At 39.9% G+C, this 14,023-nt stretch overlaps 1 protein-coding gene across 1 annotated transcript in view; it reads right to left on the bottom strand.

The window, feature by feature from the left end:
* Positions 1 to 13,458, bottom strand: part of SUSD1 (sushi domain containing 1) — a 258,455-nt gene extending 244,997 nt beyond the window's left edge. The window contains exon 1 of the mRNA XM_075825598.1: positions 13,311 to 13,458. Coding sequence (XP_075681713.1) covers positions 13,311 to 13,389 — 79 coding nt within the window. The 5' untranslated portion in view covers positions 13,390 to 13,458. The remainder of the gene's footprint in view (positions 1 to 13,310) is intronic.
* Positions 13,459 to 14,023: the final 565 nt, after the last annotated feature.

Genomic DNA, 14,023 nt, shown 5'->3' with positions numbered 1-14,023 from the left:
TTCTCACTGGCGATAAACACATTAGGTGGACTTTCTGAGAGGGAATCAAAAGAACACAACAGCAATGTCTTGACACAGGAGCATTTTTTAAAAATGATTGCAATTGAAAAATTATTCTGTTTTCGGCTGCTGGCTGTTTTATTCCCCTCAAACGCCACAGTCAATAGCAGGTAGCAAGTCGGTTGCGATGGGCTTATTAGCAGAGAGCAGAAAAAGTCAATCCAATGCAATACATAAGTATTGCCTTGTATTGCATAAGCGATCCATTAATCGCATGTTAAAGTTCCCTAAGCGGATTTTAAAAAAAAGTGACCAAGTGTTTTTACAATATTAAAAAATAGATAAATAAAAGTTAAAAAAAACTCCTGTTTTTTACATAATATAATGTAAACAATAAAAAAGTAAACATAATTAATATAACTGCAGGCTGAATGATAGACAAAAAAAAAAATCATTATGCCAGAATTGCCGTTTTATGGTCACCTTGCTTCCCCAAAAATATGTAATAAAAAGTGATAAAAGAAAAGTCATATGGACTGAATCCTGTATCTGTCAGGTCAGCAGCACTGACAAATTCAGTGTCAGCAGGTCTTGCATGTGTCTGACACGCAGGATCGAGCTGTATACAGAATACAAAGCAGCTGTATCTCAAAAAGTAAAAATAATTTTGAATAAAATGTATTTAGGAAGTTGCACAAATCACACTGATGCGCAATTTTCTTTAAAAAAAGAAAAGAGAACTATGTCAAATGTGCACGTAGCCTTTAAATAGAATTAAAAGTGATCTAAAGTCATATGTACCCCCTAAATGGTACCAATAAAAACTAAAGTGAGCCCCGCAAAAAAAAAAGCCCTGTCACAGCTCCATCAACAGAAAAATGTAAACGTTCTAAGTCTCAGAATATGGCAACACAGAACAATTTTTTTTGAACAAAAATTTTTCGATTTTATAAAAGTAATAAAACATTAAAAAAACTATATCAATTTGGTGTCACCATAATCGTATTGACCCACAGAATAAAACAAACGTGTTATTTTTACTTCTCAGTGAATGCTGTTAAAACTAAACCACTAAAAAATACTATGGAAAAATTGAAATAGAATGAGAAAGATGTTTTTATATGCTAAAAACACAGCAAATTGCTTTTAAACAGTTATTAACATCATTTCTGGACTTTTGGTATAATAATTATTCATAGATAATCCATTTAAGGGCAATGCCAAAAGTAAATGCAGCTGTAAATGCAATCCATACATATGTAGCATGTGGCATCTAGTCATGCTGTCTTCATGGCAGCAAAAAGCCCTGTCATCGACAGCTGCAAAGTGATCTCATTATGTGTTTAACAAACACATTTCCTTCCAAATATCTTCTAACTGGTCTTACCTCATGATTAAGACACATCTTTCCCTACTAATATGATGTCACATTGCCAGAAATCGGGAATTAAGCGGCCACCGTTTCTTTTTGTGGAACTTCTATTTACACTACAATAATTAACAACCTAAATTGTTACATTTCACAATGTAAGATAAGAGATGTCATGACAAAAAAAAGACCTTGTACTAGTGTTCCACAGAGGAAACCTACTGATAAATTATGTGAACGTTATCCCTGCATTCCTCGAAAAGGTTAAAACAAGGCTTCTCCTTAGCACCTCCAAAGTCTCGACAACATTCACCACTTTCACTATTGTTATAACATTGCAATTGACAAAAAGCTGAATCATTGAACTGTCTTTAAAGTGGATCTGTCATCAGACTCTGTTGCCCTATATGAGGACAGCCAGTGGCATAACTATCGCTCTAGCAGTCGTAGCGGCTGTTACGGGGCCCGCGGCATGAGGGAGTTGTGTCACCCGGCCCGAGACACCCGGCCCCCTCATTCCCGATGGCGTAGCTAGCACCGGACATCCGGGGCCCTGGGCGACTGCCACGATCAATTGCATCTGCGTCCTTAGAATGCAGATACAATTAAATTATGTTGCAAAGCAGGAAGCTAGCTCCCTGCACTGCCGCTTACTAGTCTACAGGCCACGTTGAAACGTCACTGGATCACGCCGGCCTACGCAAGGGTCCTGTCTCAGGCTGCTAAGGAGGCTGTGGAGCAGCCCTATTCGTCGCGGGAATGGGCCTAGGTGAGTATAATGTTTTTTTATTTGTTTGGTGTGGCAATATGTACAAGTGGGGGCTGCGTGGCACTATGTACAAGAGGGTTGTGTAGCACTATATATAAGGGGGCTGTGTGTGGCACTATCTACATGGGGGGCTATGTGTGGCACTATCTACAAGGTTGGTATGTGGCACTGTCTACAAAGGGGGTCGTGTGTTGCAATTTCTGCAAGAGGGGTCATGTATGCCACTATCTACAAGAGGGGGGTGTGTCCAGTGTTTTAAGTTTCGGGTCAGTTTGTTTAATGACTATTATGATTATGAAATAACATAATTAACCCATTCCCGCTTTGGCCATTTTTGACCTTCCTGACAGCCTCATTTTTAAATCTGACATGTTTCACTTTATGTGGTAATAACTTCGGAATGCTTTAACCTATCCAAGTGATTCTGAGATTGTTTTCTCGTCATACATTGGACTTTATGCTACTGGCAAAATTTGCTCGATACATTCAGTATTTAATTGTGGAAAAACACCAAAATTTAGCGGAAAACGTCAAACATTTGTATTTTTCTAAATTTAAGTGTATCTGCTTGTAAGACAGGCAGTTATACCACATAAAATTGTTGCTAATTAACATCCCTTATATGTCTACTTTAAATTGGCACAGTTTTTTGAACATCCTTTTATTTTTCTAGGATGTTACAAGGCTTAGAACTTCAGCAGCATTTTCTCATATTTTCAAGAAAATTTCAAAAGGCTATTTTTACAGGGGCCAGTTCAGATGTGAAGTGGCTTTGAGGGCATTGTACACTAGAAGCCCCCAATAAGTCACCCCATTATAAAAACGTCACCCCTCAGAGTATTCAAAACAGCATTTAGAAAGTTTCTTATCCCTTTAGATGTTTCACAGGAATTAAAGCAATGTAGAGGTGAAATTTACAAATTCAATTTATTTTTTTTTGCAGAAATTCCTTTTTAATAAAAAAAAATTGTAACACAAAGTTTTACCAGAGAAACACAACTCAATATTTATTGCCCATGTTCTGCAGTTTTAGTAAATATCCCACATGTGGCCCTAGTGTTCTTATGGACTGAAGCACAGGCCTAAGAAGCAAAGGAGTACCTAGTGGATTTTCGGACTCCTTTTTATTAGCATATATTTTAGGCACCATGTCAGGTTTGAAGGGACCTTGCGGTGCCAAAACAGTGGACATTCTCCAAAAGTGACACCATTTGGAAAACTACACCCCTCAAGGAAATTATCTACGGGTATAGTGAGCATTTTGACCCCACAGGTTTATTGCAGAAATTATTGGAAGTAGGCCGTGAAAATGAAAATCTAAATTTTTTCAAAGAAAATGCAGGTTTAGCTAATTTTTTTTTATTTCCACAAGGACTAAAGGAGAAAAAGTACCACAACATTTGTAAAGCAATTTCTCCTGAGTAAAACAGTATCCCACATGTGGTCATAAATGACTGTTTGGACACACAGCAGAGGTTAGAAGGGAAAGAGCACCATTTGCTTTTGGAGCTCAAATTTATCAGGAATGGTTTGCAGAGGCCATGTCGCATTTGCAAAGCCCCTAAGGGACAAAAACCGTGAAAAAGCCCAAAAAGTGACTCCATTTAGGAAACTACACCCCTTGAGGAATTAATATAGGGGTGTATTGAGCATTTTGACCACACAGGTTTTTCATAGATTTGGGCAGTGAAAATAAAAACCAAATCCTTTTTCTTCAATAAGATGTAGCTTTAGCTCAAAATGTTTCATTTTTTCAACAAATAAAGGGAAAAAAAGAACCCCAAAATTTGTAAAGCAACTTCTCTGCAGTATGGAAATACCCCTTATGTTGTCATGAACTGCTGTTTGGGCAAACAGTAGGGATCAGAACAAAAGGAGCACCATTTGGCTTTTGGAGCACAGATTTCACTGGATTGGTGTAGCGTTCACGGCCGCGGACCGTCGGGATTACTCAGAAATTAGTGTGCACTCGATGTTGCCGAGTGAAAATGGGATTTTTTTCCATAGATATGCCAATATGTGGTACCCAGCTTGTGCCACCATAACAAGACAGCTCTCTAGTGTGCAAAGTAAAAATTTAAATCTTTCCCTAGATATGCCATTTCAGTGGCAAATATTTTGTGCCCAGCTTGTGCCACTGGAGACACACACCCCAAAAATTGTCTACTTAAATACCCTCAAATAAATTAACCACCGACACTTAAATTCTTTGAATGTGGGGTTGACCCGGAGGTCGGCCACAGCTTTATTAAACTGAATAAATATTAAAATAACATTTGACAAAATATAAACTCTAAATTACCTTAACAAAGATCAATGAACAACCCGTATGCCTGCCTATACCAAGGACATGTAGGTAAATACCCTTCTACTACCGCCAACTGTGACAGAAAACAATATACAAATTACACCAAGCAAGACACCACCGTGTCGCCAAGAAAAGCATTATCATCATTACTCCTTTTTTTTTGTGCTGTAATTCCCAAGACTTTTCCTTTGTCATTGTTTGCTTGATTTTTTTATGTAGGAAATGACTTTTTAATTTTTTTTATAATTCCAGAACGTTCTCGTGTGTGTGTATATATATATACACGTTTTTTTTTTTATAGAAACAGCAAAGAAACCAGAAAAGAAGATGATACACAATAAAACAAAAAATTACCACAGCAAAAACTCCGCCTATGTAACTGATAAATGTTCATTGTCGTGTGGACGGGGGTTGTTGGGGTCTGGGTGTGTTGGTTGCGGGGGAGGGGGTCCCATTCAAAAGTTTGCTATGGGGCCCAGTCTTTTATAGTTACCGTTTAGGTTACATATAGTTACATAGTTTGTACGGTTGAAAAAAGACACATGTCCATCAAGTTCAATCAAGGGATGGGAAAGGGGAAATAAAAAATTTCTACACATAGGAGCGAATATTTTTTTGTTCTAGGAAATTATCTAAGCCCTTTTTAAAGCCATCTACTGTCCCTGCTCTGACCAGATCCTGGGGTAGACTATTCCATAGATTCACAGTTCTCACAGTAAAGAAGGCTTGTCGCCTCTGCAGGTTGAACCTTTCTTTTTCCAGACGGAGGGAGTGCTCCCTTGTTTTTTGAGGGGGTTTTACATGGAACAGGATTTCACCATATTTTTTGTATGTGCCATTCATATATTTATATAAGTTAATCATGTCCCCCCTTACAGTAGGCTAAACCATTCAGAGTAGGAATCATTTACCACAACTCTCTGGATACGGTCCTTGAGCCAATTTTCAATCCAATTACAAACTATACTTTCTAAACCTATAGTCCTTAATTTACCCATTAGACGTCAATGGCTGGGTTCACGCGAGAATGTTACGTCCGTAAAGGACGGAACGTATTGCGGCCGCAAATCCCGGACTGAACACACTGCAGGGAGCCTAGCTCCTAGCATCATAGTTATGTACGACGCTAGGAATCCCTGCCTCGCTGCAGGACAACTGTCCCGTACTGTAAAAATGTTTTCAGTACGGGACAGTAGTTCCACGGAGAGGCAGGGACTCCTAACATCATACATAACTATGATGCTAGGAGCCCGGCTCCCTGCAGTGTGTTCGGTCCGGGACTTGCGGCCAAAATACGTTCTGTCCTTTATGGACGTAACATGCTCGTGTGAACCCAGCCTTAGAGGGACAGTGTCAAATGCCTTTGCAAAGTCCAAAAACACTAAATCCACAGCGGCACCTCTGTCTCGGCTTCTGCTCACCTCTTCATAAAAACAAATCAGGTTGGTTTGACAGCTTCTGTCCTTAGTAAAACCGTGCTGGCTGTCACTTATAATACTATTTATTGTCACATCATTCTGTATATAGTCCCTCAATAGCCCCTCAATCATTTTCCCCACAATAGATGTAAAGCTTACTGGTCTATAATTACCCGGGGAAGACCTAGAGCCCTTTTGAAAATAGGCACCACATTTCCCCTGCGCCAGTCCCTTGACATTATACAAGTCACTACAGAATCTCTAAATATTATGAAGAGGGGGACAGAAATAACTGAACTAAGCTCCTTAAGAACTCTAGGGTAAAACCCATCTGGTCCCGGGGCCTTGTGTACGTTTATTTTATTTAATTTAGCTTGCACCATATCTACATTCATCCAATTCAGTATATCAACTGATATATTAACAGCGCTTGCACCGGCTACATCAGCTGCTCTTTCTTCTGTTGTATATACAGAGCTGAAGAACCCATTTAGTAACTCTGCCTTCGCTTGATCAACTGTGACCAACTCCCCTTTACCACTATCTAGGGGTCCTACATATTCACCTTGGCTTTTTTGCATTTATACACTTGAAGAATTTTTGGGGATTTGTTTTACTATCCTTGGACACCTGCCTTTCATTTTGTATTTTTGCTGATTTTATTACCTTTTTACAGATTTTATTAAGCTCTTTATATTTTACAAAGGTTACAGCTGTACTCTCAGATTTGTATTTTTCAAATGCCCTTTTTTTGTCACGTATTGCCCTTTTTACAGAAGGTGTAAGACATGTGGGGTTTAATTGTTGTCGTTTATACTTGTTACCTATAGGAATACATTTTGCACTACAGTATAATCACCCAAAATAGATTTGAACATCTCCCATTTATCACTTGTACCATTATTTGACATTAGTTCTGCCCAGTCTATATCCTGAATTGCAGCCCTCATCCTGGGGAAATTGGCCTTCTTAAAATTAAGTGTTTTTGCCCTCCCAGCCTGTGTTTGTTTTTTACAGTATATGTAAAATATAACTATATTGTGATCACTGTTACCAAGGTTTTCACGAACATTGATGTTCCCAACAAGCTCTGCATTATTAGAAATGACCAGACCCAACAGAGCTTCACCTCTAGTCTGGTCTTCCACAAACTGGCCCATAAAATTTTCCTGCAACAGGTTGAGGAAATGTCTCCCCTTTGCAGTTGAAGCCGAACCATGACACCAATTAATATCTCGGTAATTAAAATCTCCCATTATCACTACAGTACCAGCCTGTGCAGCCCGCTCTATCTGTTTATATAGCTGACATTCCATCTCCTCAGTTATATTGGGGGGTCTATAGATTACACCAAAAGTAATTTTTTTCAGTGTTTATCTCCCTTTGTAATTCCACCCACAAGGTTTCAACCAAATCACAATCTTCACCCTCTAATGTCTCTTTCACACTCGCCTTCATATCACTTCTCACATACAGACATGCACCACCGCCTTTCCTATTTGTCCTGTGTTTCTGAAACCGTGTAAAACCCTGTAAATTTACAGCCCAATCATGTGAAGAGTCCAGCCATGTTTCAGCAACACCAACTATATCTATATTTTCTTCCAGTACCAAGACCTCCAGCTCCCCCATTTTGCTTGCTAGACTTCTGGCATTTGTGAACATAAACTTTAACTTGCCTTTAAATGTTTCACTTTCAGTATCAGATATGTGATTATTTGGGCATTTTTATTTTCATTGCTGTTTTGTAACAAAAGGATCTCCCTATTCTGTTGTCTAGACCTCTCCCCACAGTCTGTTTCTCCCCCCACCAATATAGTCTGACCCCTCTCTAACCTAACTACCCCTTTATTTTCTACATTGGCCTCCCTCCTCAGCCCTAGTTTAAATACTCTGTCACCCCAGCTAGAATTCTCTCCCCCAGCACAGCGGACCTCCTCCCATTTAGGTGCAAATCATCTGCAGAATACAGTTTGTACACCAATGAAAAGTCAGCCCAATGCTCTAGGAACCCAAAGCCTTCTCCTCTACACCAAGACTTAAACCATGCATTTAACTCCCTGAGCTCCCGCTGTCTTTCCTGTGATGCGCATGGCACAGGCAGTATTCCTGAGAATACTACCTTGGAGGTCCTTCCCTTCAGCTTGTAGCCTAGTTCTTTAAAATTATTCTTAAGGCTCCTCCACCTACCATTTATTCTGTCGTTGGTACACACATGGACCACGACAGCTGGATCATCACCAGCCCCTCCCAGAAATCTGTCCACCCGTTCCACCACATGCCGAAACCTGGCACCAGGGAGACAACAAACCATTCGGTTGAGGCGGTCTTGGCGACAAATTATTCTATCCGTCTTCCTGATTATAGAATCCCCTATAACTATCAATTGTCTTACCTTACCTGCATTACCATCCTGCCGACTACTAGCTGGGTTGTTCTCCCGGCTGTTAGGGAGATCAGTATCCACTAGGGCTGTCATTTCTGAGACCGACACCCTCGCATCATCACCCAACTTGTCAACTTTGCTTGGAATGTCAGACACCGGATTGGCCTTCCTTTTCTTTGACCCCTTTCTACTGCCCCTAACTACATCAACCCAGCTACTTGCCTGCTCACCCATGTCTTCACCCTCCAGTTCTACCCCACTAACTGCATGTTCCGTCAGCAGCATGCTCCGCTCAAGATCGTCTGTCGCCCTCAGTGTTGCATTCTGCTCCTCCAGATCTCTAATGCGAGCTCCCAGGTGAACAACATGCTCACATCTGCCACAGAGGTATTCACCCTGGAACTCCGGCTCCAGTCGTGCATACATATGGCAAACTGTGCACTGAAGATTCTTGTAGACACATCTGATACGTAACAAAGCAGCATATGGAGAAAGGGGAAATTCTGTGCAGCAGATCATAGCATTGTTTCCTATTGAATGCAGTCAAAAGCACCATGACACGCTGTCAAGTGTTAAAGGCAGGAAATATTACAGAAGTTTCTGGTCACATTGTTTACAGGAGAAAGAAGTTGAAAAGAAGGCAAACAGGAAGGTAAAATATAAACTTTGTCTATGTCAAGTGCCAATCATATCAAAAACTTTCCAAAATCTGTAATTCACCTGAAAATGTTTGTGGAATACACCATCCATTGGTAAGGACATTAGAACTTTACACCCAATTTTGATAGATACAACAGTACATGTCCACAAGCAAAAGACCATCTGATGAAAATACCTTGAGGGACTTCTCCACACAATAATTCACTTACAGCGCTGACCCACCCCTATCAAGTCCTGAACCTTCCTCATTCCCCACCTCAAAATTCTAGACACAGACCATTCTCTTTACTTATGTCCTCTTATTTGTGTTTTATCTGTGCCTAAATTTGGAAACTGTGTAATAAAAGAATGTAATGTATATACTGTAACTAAACTTTCAGAAAACTTCTGACATGTCATAGTGACATGTCAGAAGTTTTGATTGGTGGCGGTTTGATCACAGACCTCCACCGATTGCTAAAATGAAGCGGCAGAAGCACCCGGGTGAGTGCTGAGCCAATTCGTTTCTGAACGGCTTTTCTCTGAAAAGTGTACAGGCTAATAGACTTTCTATTGAGTCCGTACACTCCGTTACTTTGGCTTTCCGAGAAAAGCCGTTCAGAAACCAAGCGGTGTCAGAAGTTTTCTAAAAAGTTTAGTTACCCTTTAAGTTCCAGCATATAATCACTAATGTCAGAAACTATGGTTCCTGTGTTTGTTTATGGGCTGATTTGATTTAGATTTGGACATTGCTTTATTTCCAGAGGTTGTACAGTGTTCGTGGTCTGTTCTTCCTACTGCTTTTAATAAATAAAAAGTTAGCGTTTAAATTGGTTAAACATTTGCTTGTAACAAGAAAGGGAAGTTTGCTCACTGCATTCTAAAAATCATATTGGAGAAAAAACTATCTTTATTTTTAGGCACTTATGGTCGTACATGGAAGCAGAATCATCATAGTTTACGAAACAGAGAGAAGTTTTATGTTTGTTTTTATATCAGCCTTTAAAATCTTTTCATAACAGATGGATCTATGTGGAGTGAAAGACAATTTATGTGAACCACGTCTCTATTAAAAAAGCATTCCGGTTAAATCTTTTCGCCACCCCTTCGTTTGTAAACCCGATTCGGTAACAGGTGAGGAAATGTTTTCTCTTATCGGATGCTTTATTTTAAAGTTAGCTGTCTGCTGTATGGACTGGAGGTTAGTTTCTCTATGCAAGCCTATGAGACTGACTTTTGGTCCACAGAGGCTGTAGGATTCAGGAAGTCAGAGTGCTTCTCATCAGACCAAATTGCGGCCTGGACCGGAGAGGCTAACTTTAACTCCTTGCCAACATTTGACGTAACTGTACATCGTGATCGGCAAAGGGTTCCCGCAATTTGGCGTACAGATACAGCCAGCTGATAATGCATGCTCAGAAGCTGCATCAGCGTCAGGTGTCATATTACAGCTGACACTCTGCTATAACGGCAGGAATCATTGCTAGCCCCGATCCCGCCCTTTCAATATTTTAGATGTCGCAGTCAATAATGCGACCGTGTTGTGCTAATGCCAATGTTTGCTATGGCAAATAGGATGCCAATCCATGGCTTCTTGGTCTGCCATGGACGGAAGCCTATTAGGCCTTGGCAGAGGCAGGGCCTAATACTCTGCCTGTAAGTTTAAAACTGGTATTATATACTGCACTATACTGTGGTACCTGGTAAACACTGAAGAGGCCGCAGCGACGAACACTTTGGCCCCTTCAAAACAGCTGATCAGCGGGTGTGCCGGGAGTTGGACCCCCACCTATCTAATATTGATGGCCTATCCTAAGGATAGGCCATCAATAAAAATGTCCAGAGAACCTCTTTAACCCCTTAACAACATGCCACGTACATGTACGTAGCAGCCATCAAGAGGAAGTGTGGAGCGAGCCGACGGGCTGAGCGCGCTCCATACTCAGCAGGTGTCGGCTGTATAATACAGCCCAGTGGCGTAGCTATCTGTTTTCTATGTCTTTGTATTTTTTTTAAACTTTATTACTACCGCCTTAGTAATGGTCGCTGGCTGATTGAGAGCATCCATTACTAAGGCGGCGCTTAATATTAGCCGGTGAAAAGGCTAGCACTAACCAACATTATTACCCCAGTACCCACTGCCACCAGGGGTACCGGGAAGAGCCGGGTGCGATCCATTACCCGACCAGCTGGTATAACTAGGCTGGGAAAGCCCAAAAACCATGGCCCTTCCCACTCTGACAATGCTAGGCTGCTGCTATGTTGTATGTGGCTGGTTATGAAAAATTGGGGGGACCCCACGTAATTTTTAGAAAAAAAAACGAAACAGGAAGAAATTATGTGGGGTTCCCCTTATTTTTCATAACCAGCCAGTTTTTGTTTGTTTTTTTTTAACATTTTTCATTTTTACGGCCCAATGCTAATAAAATCTATGAAACACCTGTGGGGTCAAAATGCTCAATGCACCCATAGATAAATTGATTGTGGGTGTAGTTTCCAAAATGAGGGAGTTTCTTATGTTTTGACCCTTCAAGGCCTATAGTGGTGACTGGAAGACATCTTAATAAAAAGGAGGCCCCAAAATCCACAAGGTGCTCCTTCATTTCTGAAGCCTGGGTTGCACATTAGGGCCACATATGGGATCTCTCTAAAAACTGCAGTATCAGGGTAAATAAATATTGAGTGTCATTTCTCTGTTAACACTTGCTCTGTTACAGAAATAAAAGATTATAATTGAATATCTGCAAAAAATAATAATTTAAGTTTCAAATTTCACCTTCAGTTTGCTTTAATTCCTGTGAAAAGCTTTTACCCCAGACGTGCTATTATGTCCGGGTGCGTGGGGTGGTGTTTGGAGCATGCTCACGCGGTGAGTGCGCTCCATATGCTGCGGGTGTTGGCTGTATTTTTCAGCGGACACCCGGGACTAACAGCCGTGAGCACGATCGCGCTGTTCCTGGCTATTTAACCCCTCAAATGCTGTGGTCAATGGCGACCGCAGCATCTGAGGCGTTGACAGCTCATCGCCCATCACCCCCGCAGTGAGATCGGGGGGTGACGACGACTGTTATGGCAGCCCAGGGGCCTAATGAAGCCCCCAAGGGCTGCCTTCACTCTGCCTCTGCTAAGCCTGTGGCAGGGTATAACAGATGCCTGTAAAAATGACGATATACTGCAATACGTTAGTATTGTACCACTGATCTAATGATCGCTGATTCAAGTCCCCTAGAGGGGCTAATAAAGTGTGTAACAAAAAGTGAAACAAAGTTTTTAGTACTGAAAAAAAATAAAAAAATATTAAAAGTTCAAAAAAAACCTTTTGCCATTTTCCCCCTAAAGTAATGTAAAAAATAAAAAAAAGTAACTAAATTGGTATCGCTGCGTCCGTAAAACTCTGAACTATTACAATATAGCGTTATTTAATGCGCACGGTGAACGCCTAAAAAAAACAAAAGTAAAGCTGTTTTTTGGTCAACTTAGCTCTCCAAAAAAATAAACTAAAAAGTGATCAAAAAGTTCTACATACCGAAAAATTGTACCGATAAAAGCTACAGCTGGTCCCGCAAAAAATAAGCCCTTGCACCGCTCTATCGGTGAAAAACGAAAAAAAAATATGGCTCTCAGAATGTGGCAACACAAACCTTTTTTTTTTTTTACAAAAAGTTTATTATCAATAAAAGTAGTAATCACAGTTTTTTCAGCCCGCAAATAGTTTCTTTTCAATTTCCCAGTACATTATATGGAACTATAAATGGTACCAAAAGAAACTACAACTCCTCTTGCAAAAAATAAGCCCTCACACCACTCTATTAAGTTATGGCTCTCGAAATACAGGGAGTGAAAAACGAAAATAAAAAATAAAAAAATGGCTTCGTCCCGAAGAGGTTAAGGGTTGAAAATATTCCAAAATACTGTTTTGAATACTTTAAGGGATGTCGTTTTTAAACTGGTATGAGTGATAGGGGGTTTCTGACATATAGACCCCTCTTTCTTTCTTTTTTTTTCTTTTTTTTTTAAAGGAGCAGTTCTAGGAAAATGGTATGAGAAAAAAACACCAGACTTCAAAACCACATAGTCCACTATACTGCACGCACTGTTTTATCTGGGCATGAGAATTCATACATTTTCCATTCACATTTTAAAACACATCAGTGTAGCTCTAGATGAACCCAGTAGAGTAAGGAGAAGGTATATGGCTTTCTTGTATGGATTTGGTCACCGGGAGCCAAAGTCAACCTGATGATTTTTAATATTATTAATAATAAATAATTATGTTATAACTCTAATAAGAATAAATCCGTATATCAGCGAAGAAGGAAATGTATTCTTCTAATATCAATGTTATTCCAAGACACATTTCTTTCCTGGCAACAAAGTAATACAGCCACAAGCTACAAATATTATATAGGGCAGAAACTCACCTGCAAATCCATGGACAGAGCACAGGAGCAGTAGACACGTCTTCAGCGGGACCAAGTATACAGTACTTAGTGTCATCATATAATAAAGTCTTTCAACACTCCCCCACAGTTAACTTCTTGGCAGCTGCAGTTCTTTCCCTTGTACATCTAAAATATGATGAGTGCAGAAAGCCCTTTTTTTAATCAGATATAAGGCGTCATTTTCCTGTGGGCAGCACATTCATATAACTCTTGGGGAGGATGGAGCAAATAGCATGGTGACTCATTCTTCAGATGTCACATGGAAGCTGCTACCAGAATATTCTCATATTAGAAAAAACATAAAAGTAAACTTGATCAACAAGGTCTCCATCAGAATCCATCTCTTGTGCTTATGTTATGCACTTGTCAAGTGGAAAAGGCGGTCAACTTTAAATATGGCTTATGAGATAGCAGAACTGTGTATGCACAAGGCACCCTACTCTGACTTCTTAAGCAACATGTTGTTTGTACATGGTGAAACACATACCACGTCACATGAAAGAAACACGCGTTTTTCTTTCAAAACAACAGATGCAAACCATTTGTGCATGTGCAAAATGTAACACCAGGCCACCAAAACGCTGAATAGTAAACATTATAATAATAAAGTATAATAATAATAATAATAATAATAAAGTATTATTATTATTATAATAAAAAAAAAACAATAATAATAAATTTATATTGATAGC

This window comes from Rhinoderma darwinii, chromosome 1 (genome assembly GCF_050947455.1).
Source record: "Rhinoderma darwinii isolate aRhiDar2 chromosome 1, aRhiDar2.hap1, whole genome shotgun sequence".
Classification (NCBI taxonomy): domain Eukaryota; kingdom Metazoa; phylum Chordata; class Amphibia; order Anura; family Rhinodermatidae; genus Rhinoderma; species Rhinoderma darwinii.
This window is presented reverse-complemented; position numbering and strand designations above follow the sequence as displayed.